The sequence below is a fragment of the Symphalangus syndactylus genome, chromosome 22 (genome assembly GCF_028878055.3).
Source record: "Symphalangus syndactylus isolate Jambi chromosome 22, NHGRI_mSymSyn1-v2.1_pri, whole genome shotgun sequence".
In the NCBI taxonomy this organism is placed as follows: Eukaryota; Metazoa; Chordata; class Mammalia; order Primates; family Hylobatidae; genus Symphalangus; species Symphalangus syndactylus.
The window spans coordinates 34697472-34712070 of NC_072444.2; the positions used below are offsets into that span (position 1 = coordinate 34697472).

Here is a 14599-nt window from a genome sequence, read left to right on the forward strand (position 1 = left end):
GGCTTCAACTACCTGGCCCCGGACAGAAGCAGCTCGCAGACCCCTGGCTAGGCCTATAAAATCATAAGACCACCGAATACCACAGCCACACTGAGCTCCCACAGGAAATACGCATTTATCCTGGTCCAATGTAAACTTCACACAGACGGCCGGCTCAGCATCACGACCACTGTCCTTCAGCCAACTCCTCTCTTCTAATCCATCCCAAAATATCGAGCTTTGCAGAACTCTAGAACATTCAGGCTCAGCAGTCAAACTGCCAATTTTATTAGAAGCCTATTTTAGGGGAAAACTAGCTTTTCTAGTTTGTTGCAAATAATTTGAGACAAAGCTGAATGAAACTCGATTTTTTAATAAAACAATAGACATACCTATAAATACCAGGGAATCACAAACATCTGTTGATACGCTTCCGTGGTAACCCGCCCACCTAGGCCTGGAGAACACCAGCAGCATCTCCAATGTTCCACATGTGGCCGCGCAGCCCCACTAGGCTTGGCTGCCTCCTCTCAGATGCCGCCGGGGCCTGAAACACACTCGGTGGGGCCGCTCTCCTCCCACTTGATCCTCCCTGGGTGGGAGAGGCAGCAAGGCGGCCTCCCTGAGCACTTACTATGTTCCAGGAGCCCCTCTAAAGTCTGTCGAGCCTCACAAAGCCCCGTTTTACAGAGGAGGAAACTGAGGCACAGGGAGCCCCACCCACCTGCCCGAAGTCACAATGCGGGCTCCCTGCCACTGGGGTTTGAACCCAGCAGTGCAAGCGCCCACCTGAGCATTCGGCCCCCACACCGCCCAGGTCACACGCCCAGGTCACACCTCCCAGGTCACACGCCCGGGTGCACTGGCTGCTCCCAGCGGGCAACTCCATGCAGCCCCGGGCCCAGCACCCTCCACGTCCCTGTGGGGATTGTGTCCCGGCCAAGGATCCCTCTCTGCCCCAGGCTGCAGGGCTATGAGAGTGGGAGACAGACAGGCCAGGGGATGGATCTGGGGATCCCACCATTGCCCCGAGTGAGACACCACAGACAGAAGGCCCCGGCGCCTCAAGAGCTCCTTCCTCTTCCTGGCCCACCCTGGCCCCTGCAGCTGAGGACTGTCCCCCACCAGCCTCACCCAGGCCCCCACTGTGGGGTCAGGAAGGGCCCCTCTACGGCCCCCCATGGCTCCACCCACGTGGCTCCAGCCCCTTCCCCTGCTACCTGCCCCAGGACCACCGGCCAGGGAGAGCCCAGGCTCCTCCACTTCCCCTACACAGGCCAAGGCGACTTTGCCACCCTTGCGTCCAGGGACCTACTATTAACATCCCTGGCCATGAAAACCTCCTGCTTGCCAAGTAGAAATGACCTTGGAGCTGGCTTCAGGGGCTGAGCATGGAATATACCCAGAGGCAAAGGCAGCAGTCATGGTGTCCTCCCAGCCAAACCCCAGGGGCCCCAGCAGACCCAAGGAATGAGGCTCGGGAGGGTCTCAGCTGCCTGGGGCCTGACCCAAGCGGTCCAGGCTCCAGAACCCACTACCGGGACCACTCTAAGTGACAAGATGGGCTACAGTGGGGTGGGGCTGCCTGCTACGGGCAGAATGTGGAATGTAGGACACCTCTCCCCAGGCTGCAGGCTGGAGCAGGGTCCCACTGCCCAGGGATGCTATCTGTGCTGTGGACAGGCAGGAACCAACAACATGAAATGCACAGGGCAGCCAGCACTGGCTCTGATGACCGCGAGGACACCACCCGCTGCTAAGTGGGATCTGCGGCTGCCCAGCCCGGTGGACTCTGTATTTCCTCCATGCACTCTAAGGACCTCGCAGGCCTGGTCCAGATGACCATCCAGCGCTGCCCTCAGCAGGGGCTGGGTGCAAAGCCAGGCTTCCCCCGGCACCTCTTCCACAGGGCGGGCACCCTGAGTCTCCACCACACACCACAGGGAGGCCAATGGGGACTGGCTGGGGACCACCCTGTCCCATGGACGCTGCCCAGGCCTGAGGCTACCCACTGAGGAGCTCCAGAGCCTCTGGACTGTCGCAGCAGCAGAAATAACCCCACCCAAAGGAAGACTGGGGCTGCTGCCTACAGTGTCCACCCCTCCCTCCACACGATGGGCCCGGCCATCTAGAAACAGCACCTTCTCCTCCAGGAAGCCCCTGGAGCCAACACAGAGAGGCCAGGGTGTTGGGAGGTCCCTCGCGTACTGCCGGGGTTCAGGGGACTGCCCACCACCCACCAGGGGAAGTGGCAGAAAGGGCCCTGGCTGTCATCTTGACGTCTCCCTCCCTGCCACATCCACCTACTGTCCTTTGAGACAGGTATCAACACTCGCTCTAAGAGGGGTCTGATCCTAAGCACTTTTACACACATGATTTTATTTACAATCACCCCGTTTTATGGGTAAAGAAAAGGCACAACTAAACAGGTCACTTGTTCAAGGTAAACCAACGTTCTGGTTGGTGGAGACCCAGTAACTTTCTGAACACCCACCCCCTTTCCACCCCACGCCCCCTTGCCCAGGACCCTCCCTGCCAGGTGCAGCAGCCTCCACCCACGGGGGTTCTCCAGCTGCCCATCATCTCCTGGACCACGCCTCCCAAAGGGACCACCATGGCTGGGGCCTGCAGCTGGGGCTGGGTCCAGAGAGGCCAAAGGCTGGAGGATCTCAGTTTCAAGGAGCACAGCACGGACGAAGGGGAAGGCTCTCCGGGGCAGGGCTGACGGAGGTTCCGGGGGTCGCATTGGTTGGGGTGTTGCTGGAACACTAAGGACAAGCAACTACACAACGGACGCTGTTCAAGATGCGGCTGGCGGGGTGGTGACCAGCGGGAACCAGGCCACATGTCCCAGTGGCGGCCAGCAGGGTGGTGACTGGCGGGAACTGGGCCACATGTCCTGGTGGTGGCAGGCAGAGTGGTGGACTGGGGGAACCAGGCCACGTTTCCCCAACTCTGAGGGGAGGCTGCCCACCCAGGCCTCCCTGCTTAGAGGGGTCTGAAAGGGGCGTCAGTCTCAGTTCCGCTGAGCGCCAGCTGGTCCTGTCCCAGCCAGAAGAACCTGCAGAAGAGCCACCTGCCGTCTGTCCTGCCAGGCGCCGGCCCAGCACATAGTCCCAATGACCAGCTCCACTGGCAGCACGAACCTCTCACGGGGCGGGGGCCTGGGCAGAGAGCGTTTCCTGGGGACAGAGCCTACCCACAAAGTGCTAGTGGAGACAGACCACCCAGCACTCCCACCAGATCAGAGGCAGACCCTGATGTAGTCAACTGTGGTGCGTTGAAGATGGGCCCCCAGAAAGACAAGTCCATGTCCTACTCCAGAACCTGTGAGTGTGACCCTCCTTTGGAAAAGGGTTCCTGCACATGTGATTAAGTCGAGATCTCAAGGTGAATGTCCTGGACTGCCCTGGTGGGCCCCAAAGCCGACCACCAGTGTTCCAGTGAGAAAAGACACAGACATGGGGGAGGCTCAGGGTGACAGGCCAGAGGCTGGAGTGACATCTACAAGCCAAGAGCTGACAGCAGCCCCAGAGCTGGGTGGCCAGGAAGCAGGATGCTCTGAGCCTCCCAAGAGAGCCAGCCCTGGCCGGGCGTGGTGGCTCACGCTTGTAAACCCAGCACTTTGGGAGGCCGAGGCGGGCGGATCACGAGGTCAGGAGATCGAGACCACGGTGAAACCCCGTCTCTACTAAAAATACAAAAAATTAGCCGGGCGTGGTGGCGGGTGCCTGTAGTCCCAGCTACTCAGAGAGGCTGAGGCAGGAGAATGGTGTGAACCTGGGAGGCGGAGCTCGCAGTGAGCCGAGATTGCGCCACTGCACTCCAGCCTGGGTGACAGAGCAAGACTCCATCTCAAAAAAAAAAAAAAAAAAAAGAGAGCCAGCCCTGGCCACACCTTGGCCCCAGGTCTGCAGCCTCCTGGCTCCAGCTTCCCCTCTGGGGTGGGGGTGGTGAGGAAGGAGGGGGGTCTCTGAGAGTGGCCCTCCCACATGGCCGCACAAGCCGGGCCACCCCACCCCTCCCTAGCGATGCTCCCATTACCAGGGCCGGGCTGTGGCTTGCAGCTGGAATCTGCCCCAGAGGAGCTGCTCGGAGGTCTCTGGATCCAGCCTTGCTCTCGCCACTGCCCCGAGGAACGTACTGCTGCCTCTCACGGCAGATGTGGCTCAGGCCAACAGGGCCGCCACACGTCCAGAGTCCCATGGCCTGAGGGATGTGCGCTGAGGATCTGCCTGAGGGATCTGCTGCATTTCGGGCTGTGAGTCTCATCTGCTCAAGTCCAAGAGAAGAGCCCCATGCCAGTTCGGCCCAGGTGCCAGCCGATGCCACCCCAGACACAGACACGCAAAGTGGCTCAAAGACCAAAATGCAAGAAAATATATTTGTATCATTAGGGGAAGCCAGAAGGGAAAATATTAACAGATTTGAGTATTGAAACAAAAATCACACATACCATTTCTGTGTGACCAGACACAGCAAGGAGGGGCAAAGAAGAGGCATCCGGGAATCTACTGGCCACACACTGGCCTCGCCCGGCGCTGCAGCAAACAGACGGTGAAGATGGAGACACAAGCAGCGGAGGGGCCCGAGGCACCTGTGGCCCCTCATGTGGACCCCCGTGCCGCCACCCTCCTGGGCCCTGGGCAGCCCGGCACACGGGCAGCAGGTGGAGCCCACAGACCCCAGCTCCACCACCCGATTACTCCGCCTCAACACCACCGAGGCCGCCACGGATGCACACAGGGGCTCCCCACTCAACCAGGGCGTGATCAGCCCTCACCTCCCCCAAAAAACCAGGCGCTCCTGATCTCATCACACGCTCAGCCCCAAACGCCCCAGCCCCCACCAGTGTCCATCAGCAGAGGAACTGACAGACAGACAGGGTGAATCGCATCACAGAATTCATCCAGCCATAAAAAGGAATGAAAAGGGCCGGGCGCGGTGGCTCATGCTTGTAATCCCAGCACTTTGGGAGGCCAAGGCGGGTGGATCACGAGGTCAGGAGATCGAGACCACGGTGAAACCCCGTCTCTACTAAAAAAAAAAAAAATACAAAAAATTAGCCAGGCGTGGTGGCGGGCGCCTGTAGTCCCAGCTACTCTGGAGGCTGAGGCAGGAGAATGGCGTGAACCCGGGAGGCGGAGCTTGCAGTGAGCCGAGATTGCGCCACAGCACTCCAGCCTGGGCGACAGAGCGAGACTCTGTCTCAAAAAAAAAAAAAAAAAAAAAAAAAAAAAAGGAATGAAAAAGCAATTAGGGAGAAGACACATAAAGAAACAGAGAACTTGAACAACACAGTAAACCACATAGCTCTGACAGACACAGCAGAGCGCTGCACCCACAATGGCTGCACATCCTCAACGCACACGGGACGTTTTCCAGAACAGAACACAAGTGAGCCACTCAGCCGTGGTAGATTTGAAAAAATAGACATTATCCAAAGTATCTTCTCTAACCACATCAAGATGAACTTAGAAATCAGTTAACAGAAAGAAAACAGAAAAATTCACATATATGGAAATAACACTACACACTCAACCAATGGATAGAAGATGAAACCACAAAGAAAATCAGAAAAATGCTGAGAGATTAATGAAAACAGAAACGCAATGTATCAAAATTTCAGGGATGCAGAGAAAGCAATGCTAAGGAGAAAATTTATAGTGATGAACTTTTTGTGTGTGTGAAACACAGTTTTGACATGTGGCCCAAGGCTGGTCTCCAACTCCTGGCCTCAAGTGATCCTCCCTCTTCAGCCTCCCAAAGCACTGAGATTACAGGCGTGAGCCATGGCACCTGGCTATGGTGATAATTATTTGAAATTAAAAAATAAGAAAGATCTCAAATAACAACCTAATTTTACATTTTAAGGAACCAGAAAAAGAACAAACCAAATGCCGGCAGAAGGATGGGAATAATAAAGATGAAGGCAGGGCCGGGCGCAGCAGCTCATGCCTGAAATCCCTACACTTTGGGAAGCCGAGGTGGGCGGATCATCTGAGGTCAGGAGTTCGGGACCAGCCTGGCCAACATGTGAAACCACATCTCTACTAAAAGTACAAAAATCAGCTGGGTGTGATGGCATGTGCCTGTAATGCCAGCTACTCAGGAGGCTGAGACAGGAGAATCACTTGAACCCAGGAGGCAGAGGGTGACATGAGCTGAGATCGAGCCACTGCACTCTCTCCGTCAGAGAGACAGACAGAGAGAGAGAGACAGAGAGAGAAAGAAAGAGAACCTCCCAACAACGCAAAGCCCAGGGACTGACGGCTTCACAGGCAAATTCTACCAAACACTTGAAGAACTAACACCAGTTTTTCTCAAACTTTTCCAAAAAAATTGAAGAGGAAGGAACACTTCTCACTCATTCTGTGAGGCCGGCACTACGCCGACACCAAAGCCCAACAAAGTCACCACAAGAAAGCCTCCTACCATTGAGTCTTATGAACATGGACATAATTATCCTTTATGAACACGGATATAATTGTCCCTTATAAACACGGATGTAAAAATCTTCAACAAAATACTAGTAAAATGAATTCAGCAGCATATCAAGAAAATTACACACCATGAGCAAGCAGGATTTTTTCATGGGATGCAAGGATGGTTCAATGAATGAAAATTAAAGTAATATACCACATTAACAAAATGAAGGGAAAAAAACACATGATCGTCTCAACCGATGCAGAAGAAGCATGTGACAAAATTCAAAGCCCTTTCATCATAAAAACAATTGACAAACTTGCAATAGAAGGAAACTATCTCAACACAATAAAAACCACGCATGAAAAATCCACAGCAGACATCACACTCAGTGATGAAAACCTGAAAGCTTTTCTTTGAAGATCAGGACAAAGGCAAGGATGATTGATCACACCACTTTTATTCAGCAGAGTAGTGGAATTCTAGCCAGAACAATTAGGCAAGAAAAAGATATACAAGGCATCCAAATTAGGAAGGAAAAAGTAAAATTATCTCAGTACACAGATGATATGATCTTACATGTAAGAAAGCCCTAAAGATTCCACACAAAGTTGTTAGAACTGATAAATTCAGCAAAACAGCAGGCAAAAAAGTCAACACACAAAAATCAACTGCACTTCTATACACTTACAATAAACAACCCAAAAGGGAAATCAAGGAAACAATTCCACTTGCAACAGCATCGAAAAGAATAAAACGTTTAGGAATTAACCAAGGGGGTGAAAGACTTGTACAAGGGAAACTATAAAACACTGCTGAAAGAAATCAAAGAAAACATAAACAAATGGAAACACACTTCAGTTCATGGATTGGAAGACTTCATACTGTTAAGACGTCAGGACTACCCAAAGTGATCTACAGAGCCAATGCAATCCCTGCAAAAATCACAATAATGTTTTTTGCAGAAATAGAAAAGCCTGTCCTAAAATTCATCTGGAATCTCAGGGGACCCCAAAACAATCTTGAAAAGGAAGAACAAAGCTGGAGGGCTCACACTTCCTGATTTCAAAACTTCCTACAAAGCTACAGTGATCAAAACAGTGTGGCACTGGCTCAAAGAGAGACACAGAGACCAATGGACTAGAAGAGACTCCACAAATGAACCCTCCCATATATGGTGAAACGATTTTCAAAAAGGGTGCCAATGCAGTCCAATGGGGAGTCTTTTCACCAATGGTGCTAAGAAAACTGGACCTCCACATGCAAAGGAATGAAGTTAGATGCTTACCTTACACCACATACAAAAATTAACTCAGGATAGATCCACGACCTAAACATAAAACCTAAAATTATAAAATCCTCAGATGAAAAACAAGGGGAAAAGCTTCACAACATTGGATTTGGCAGTGATTTCTTGGATGTGACACCAAATACACAGGCAACAAAAGAAAAAACATTAAGCAGGATTTCAGGAAAATTTTAAAACTTTGTCCATCGAAAGGCACTATCAACAAAGTAAAAAAACAACCCATAAAACAGGAGAAGATATTTGCTAATCATATATCCGATACGGGATTAACATCCAGGACAGAGAACTACTAACACTCACCAACAAAAAAACCAAACCGCCCATTCAAAAATGGACACAGGACGTGAACAGATATTTCACCAAAGAAGACACAGAAATGGCCAACAAAGTCGGGCGCGGCGGCTCACACCTATAATCCCAGCACTTTGGGAGGCCGAGGTGGGTGGATCACTTGAGGTCAGGAGTTCGGGACTAACCTGGCCAACACGGTGAAACCCTCAACTCTACTAAAAATACAAAAATTAGCTGGACATGGTGGCGGGTGCCTGTAATCCCAGCTACTCAGGAGGCTGAGACAGGAGAATTGTTTGAATCCAGGAGGCAGAGGTTGCAGTCAGCCATGATCAGCACTCCAACCTGGGCAACAGAGCAAGACTCCAACTCAAAAAAAAAAAAAAAGAAATGGCCAACAGGCACATGAAAAAATGCTCAACATCACTTATCACCAGGGAAATGACAACCAAAACCACCATGACATGCCACCTCATGCCCATTAGGACAGCTACTGTGAAAAAAACAGAAAACGACAAGAGCTGGAGAGGACACAGAGACAGTGGCGCTCGTGCACTATTGCGGGGGGTGGAAAACGCTGCAGCCACCGTGGGAAATGGCACGGCGGCTCTTTAAACAGAATTATCGGCCAGGCGCAGTGGCTCACGCCTGTAATCCCAACACTTTGGGAGACTGAGGTGGGCAGACTGCTTGAGCCCAGGAGTTCAAGACCAGTCTGGGCAACATGATGAAATCCTGTCTCTACAAAAAGTACAAAAATTAGCCGGGCATGGTGGCACATGCCTTTAGTCCCAGCTACTTGGGAGGCCGAGACAGGACAATCGCTTGAGCCCAGGAGGTGGAGGCTGCAGTGAGCCGAGATTGTGCCACTGCACTCCAGCCTGGGCGACAGAGCGAGACACTGTCTCGAAAATAAATGAATAAAAATAGAATGAGCAATGATCCAGCAATCCCACTTCCGGGTCTACACCCAGAACCGAAGGCAGGGTCTCCAGAGGTCACTGTGCACCCGTGCTCACAGCAGCATCATTCACGACAGCTAAACTGTGGAAGTCACCCACGTGTCCACTGACAGAAATGGGTAAACAAAATACATCCATACAATAGCCTGCAGTTCAGTCTTGAGAAGGAAGGAGACTGTGACACAGGCTACGCATGGCTGCACTTTGAGGACACGGTGCTAAGTGAAATAAGCTGTCACAAAAGGACAGATCCTGTGCGATTCCGCTCACAGGAGGTCCCTGGAGTCACCAAACTCACAGAAACAGAAAGTGGTGGGTGGGTGTCGGGGGCCGGGGGAGGCAGAATGGGGAGTGAGTGTTTCATGGGGACAGAGGCTGAGTCTGGGAAGATGAAGAGAGTTCTGGAGATGGGCGGTGATGATGACTGGACAGCAATGTGAATATCGAATACCAGTGAACTGAACCTTTAAAAAACGGCTAAGATGGGGCAGGGCTCGGTGGCTCACATCTGTAATCCTGGCACTTTGGGTGGCCAAGATGGGTAGGTCACTTGAGCCCAGGAGTTCGAGACTAGCCTGGGCAACATGGTAAAACCCCAACTCTACAAAAAAAAAACTCAGGCAAGTGTGGTGACGTGCACCTGTAATCCCAGCTACTCGGGAGGCGGAGGCATGAGGACTGCTTGAGCCTGAGAGGCAGAGGACGTAGTAAGCCAAGATTGTACCATGCACTCCAGCCTGGGTGACACAGCAAAACTCCGTCCCCCCCCACCAAAAAAAAAAAAAAAAAAAGTTCAGATGGCAAAAATAGATGTTATGTGCATTTTACCAGAATAGAAAAAAGATCTGCAGCGCTAAGAATGCTCCATCATGGATGAACCTTGGGAAGGTCAGGTGGTGAAAGCCACCAGAGGCAAAAGGACAAACATGCAGGATTCCACGGACACCAAACATCCAGAATCCACAGGGCCACAGGGACAGAGGCTGAGTGGAGGTGGGGCCCCAGCCCCACAGGGAGTGACCGCTGACGGGCACAGGGTTCCCTTTTTGAATATATTTTGGGTTTGGAACTACATAGAGATGATAGTTGTAAGTATAGCTTAGAATCTTTAAAAAAATCTATAAAACCAATTAACTTCATATAGACACACATAGAATGTGCCAGAAGGTCCTCTGCTGACGGTGAGACAGGCACGTCCAGCCGTCTGAACCAGGCCCACGGCACAGCCGCGGTCCTGCCCTCGTCCGCCTCTGGCGTGCTCCATCCACTGTCCACACCTCCCAGTCTGACCCTTCTCACTGACCCTCAGCCTGGGCAGTGCTGCCTGAGGTCACAAATACCTGTGAACACCCCCACAGGTGCTAAAACCCCAGAGCCCCAGGCGGCAGCCACTGGTGAACAGAGCAGGGTGTCCTGTCTGAGATAAGCACCGAAGTCAGAGTGAAAGAAAGCGTAAGACATCGGGAAGAGCGCCAGCCCCCTAAGCCCTGGTGGCCTGGGACCCCGAGTGGGCACACACTCCTGACACTAGCGCCATGAAACCCACCCCACGTCCGGGTGGACATCAGCACACAGGGCAGGGCAGGGCTCCCCCCCGCCGGCACCCGCCTCTGACCTCCTCAGCAAAGGCTGCCCCAGAGGCTCTGGTGGAATGTCCCCAACCAGGCTGAGTGGTCCCCAAAGCCGTGGAGCCATTCCTGGTAAACATCTCAAGGACCTACTCATGCGTCCCAGGAGGTCCTTCCTCGGGGCTTGGCCACATTCTCCGCATTCCCCACAGTGACTCGGCTGCCACCCCCACGACACACTCCCCTTCAGAGCTCAGGCCTCTGGGCATCCTGTGACCCCCCAACTTCCCCTTCCTCCACTGCAGTGGCCAAGCAAATGCGGGCCTCCCTTCCCTACGCGAGGCCGGCAGGTTGTCCACACGGGCAGAGAGGCGCTGCCGAGGTCGTAGACAGAAAGAGCAGACCCCAGACCCCAAGCAGGGTTGAGACAAGAGGCAGACATGTTGCAGAAAAAGGCGGGCTTCCCCTGCGCCCAGGGGCTATGCTGGCCGCATGTGGACACCTTTGGGAGTGCACAGTCTCAGCACACATGGGACAGATGAGCACAGTCCTGTCACAAAGTCAAAAAATCATCCAGGTGGCAAATACACACGGCCTGTGGGTCCCATCCTATAAAGCATCGGCATGAGGCTGCAGGGCGCTGTGGAGGGGACAACCATCGTCTCACCCACGGGGATTATCTGTCTTATTTATGTGTTTATGTATCCATGAAAACGCAGTGAACCGTGCCCGCCCAGGGTGCGTGTTCCAGGGTCCGTGAGGCGTGGGCACCCAGATGGAGGGTCCCAGGAAAGGTCACCACCAGGGCAGCTGCGTAGGTGATCAGGGCCCTGACACCCACCATCTGGCCACCTGCCTCCAAAGCCTCCCCGCCCCCTTCCTCCTCACACTCGCCCCGCGCTGCCAAAACCGCCCGGTGGTGTCCGCCTGCCACAGACATACCCCATCTCCTCCTGCCGGCCCCTGGGCAGGTCCAGCCCCAGACCACCCGCTCCATTCCTGCCAGGGCCCACCTCCAGATGTCTCCTCGGCCTCGCCGGCCATGGTTAAGGGACCCCGGTTGGCTGAGGGCCTGGAACCGGGATGCCACGCCGCCCTCTCCCCGGGGAGATCATGGAAATCCCGTGGCTCCTGGGGCCTCCCCCACGCTAAGTGCTGCCAAACCTCTATTCAGCCCCGCTTCTCGCTGGAAGCTGAGACTCTTGCCCCAACTGACCACTCACCCTCTTGGCCTGAATCTGCTCCCACCCCCGGTTCCCGCCCAACACAGGGCACCGCCAACACCCAGCATCCAGCCTGAGGCCAGTGAGGTGTGTGCCCTGGCAGCAGGGGTTGGGGATGCCCTGCCCGAAGGGCACTGAGCCACGTGCCCTGCGCTGGACAGGCAGCGGCCTCGGTCCAGGAGCTCCTGCCCACACAACGAACAAGGCATGGCACGGATGCTGGAGGCAGTGTGGGGTCTGGAGAGTGGGGGTGGAACCCCACCAAACACAGCCACGGGACGCGCGGCCCGAGAGCAGTGTAGCCACCTGCTCAGGGCCCAACAGTCTCCGGGATGCGGTAGGAAGTGAGGTCAGAAGCTTCCCTCTGAAGCCACAACCCCCGGGACTCACTCTCCTTCCTCTCCCCGCAATGCAGCCAGTGTGGAATGAACGGAGCCCCTACCCCAGCTCAGGGGCCAGCAGGGACCAGGAGGAGCAGACGGCTGGCCTGGGGGTGGTCGTGAGCTAAGGCAGCCACATGGGAACAGTGTTCAGCCTCCCACCTGGCCTTTCCCTCCTAGGGAGACAGCAGGGCACCCCTGGACTTCTCATGCCACCAACCAGCCAAGCGAGTCCCCCGCCACGCGGTGCTGTCAGCCAGAACATGCACAGGCAGCAGCTGCAGCGAAAACCCCCCCCACGGTCACCATGGCTGCTCGTGCCCTGACGCTCCACGAGGGTGAACCTCCGAAAACGGCACCACTGCCACCTCCGTAGCACAACGGATCAACAGTTCAACCCCATAGCATGTGAGACCAGCGTAGGAAACCCCAGTACTCACTGTCTTCTCCCGGACACGGCAGGCCAGGCTGCTCAGGAGTGCTTGGGAAAACTGGACGAGAGAGAGAAAGAGAGTGTCAAGACCCCGCGGCTGCCACTCAACAGTCTCACAGAGGAAGTCCCGCCTCAGTCAGGCTGAGCACGAGGACTTCACACAAGGCGCACGTGGCTTTGCCAATGACAGCCCGCTCCTGGGAGACGCAAAACCACGTGCGTCCACGTAGGCCAGGCTCCATTAGGTAGGACTTTAAAACCCACGGAAAAATTTAGGGTAAAAGGCAATCAGAGGGACCTGGACAGCAAAGCCATCAGAGGAAGCTACTGATTTGTATTTTTAAACTATATAAAAATGGGGAAGAACTGCAATTACTTTGAAAACTGACTTTTAAAAGCACTTTAGATTCCAATTCTTCATACTCAAGACACAGTTCAAAATTATTTTAACATATATCCTGGGCTTCCACAATAAATTATTAAAATAGGTGCTTAGGAAGTATTAAAACTTGGCTGGACACGATGGCTTACTCCTGTAATCCCAGCAGTTTGGGAGGCCGAGATGAGAGGATGGCTTCAGGCCAGGAGTTCAAGACCAGCCTGGCCAACATGACAAAATGACGAAACCCCATCTCTAATCTTGTGTGTGTGTGTGTGTGTGTGTGTGTGTGTGTGTACATATATATACACACATGAAAGTATTAAAACTTTAATAAAACAAACATTTTTTGTTTTTTGTTCTTACAGATGGAGTCTCACTCTGTGCCCAGGCTGGAGTTCAGTGGCACGATCTCGGCTCACTGCAATCTCCACCTCCCAGGTTCCAGCAATTCTCCTGCCTCAGCCTCCCAAGTAGCTGGGATTACAAGTGCGCACCACCATGCCCAGCAAATTTTTGTATTTATAGTAGAGATGCGGTTTCACCATGTTGGTCAGGCTGGTGTTCAACTCCTGACCTCAAGTGATCCACCCGCCTCGGCCTCCCAAAGTGCTGGGATTACAAGTGTGTGCCACTGAACCTGGCCCTAACTACTTTTCTTTTATCCAGAAAATAATGTGAATTTTTAAAGCACCATATCTTTCCATGTAAAAAGGCAAAATGTGCTTACTATCACAACCACAATAAAATGGACTAGATTAGGCACATCTATGAATCTATTTATCTGACACAGGGTTTCACTCCGTCACCCAGGCAAGAGTGCAACGGCACAATCACAGTTCACTGTAGCCTCTACCTCCTGCACTCAAGGAATCCTCCCACCTCAGCCTCCTGAGAAGCTGGGACTACAGGTGCACCACCACATCTGAATATCAAAAAAAAAAAAAAAAATTGGGACCGGGCACAGTGGCTCACGCCTGTAATCCCAACACTTCGGGAAGCTGAGGCGGGCAGATCACCTGAGGTCAGGAGTTCAAGACCAGCCTGGCCAACATGGTGAGACCTCATCTCTACTAAAAATACAAAAATTAGGCTGGGGACAGTGGCTCACGCCTGTAATACCAGCATTTTGGGAGGCCAAAGCGGGTGGATCACGAGGTCAGGAGATCAAGACCATCCTGGCTAACACGGTGAAACCCCGTCTCTACTAAAAATACAAAACATTAGCCGGGCGTGATGGCACATGCCTGTAGTCCCAGCTACTTGGGAGGGTGAGGCAGAAGAATTGCTTGAACCCAGGAGGCGGAGGTAGCAGTGAGCTGAGATCGCACCACTGCACTCCAGCCTGGGTGACAGAGCGAGACTCCATCTAAAAAAAAAAAAAAATTAGCCAGGCGTGGTGGCACACGCCTGTAGTCCCAGCTACTTGGGAGGCTGAGGCAGGACAATTGCTTATATCTGGGAGGTGGAGGTTGCAGCGAGCAGAGATAGTGCCACTGCACTCCAGCCTGGGGATAGAGCCAGACTCTGTCTCAAAAAAACAAAACCAAACAAATTTTGGAGAGATGGGGGTCTCACTATGTTGCCCAGGTTGGTCTTGAACTCCTAGGCTGAAGCGATCCTCCCACCTCGACCTCCCAAAGTGCTGA

At 53.4% G+C, this 14599-nt stretch overlaps 1 protein-coding gene across 3 annotated transcripts in view; it reads right to left on the reverse strand.

The window, feature by feature from the left end:
- PRKCZ (protein kinase C zeta) overlaps window positions 1-14599 on the reverse strand; it is a 133521-nt gene that overhangs the window by 111462 nt on the left and 7460 nt on the right. For all 3 annotated transcript variants that reach the window (XM_055260765.2, XM_055260766.1, XM_063632071.1), the window contains exon 4: window positions 12579-12629. In XM_055260765.2, coding sequence (XP_055116740.1) covers window positions 12579-12629 — 51 coding nt within the window. The remainder of the gene's footprint in view (window positions 1-12578; window positions 12630-14599) is intronic.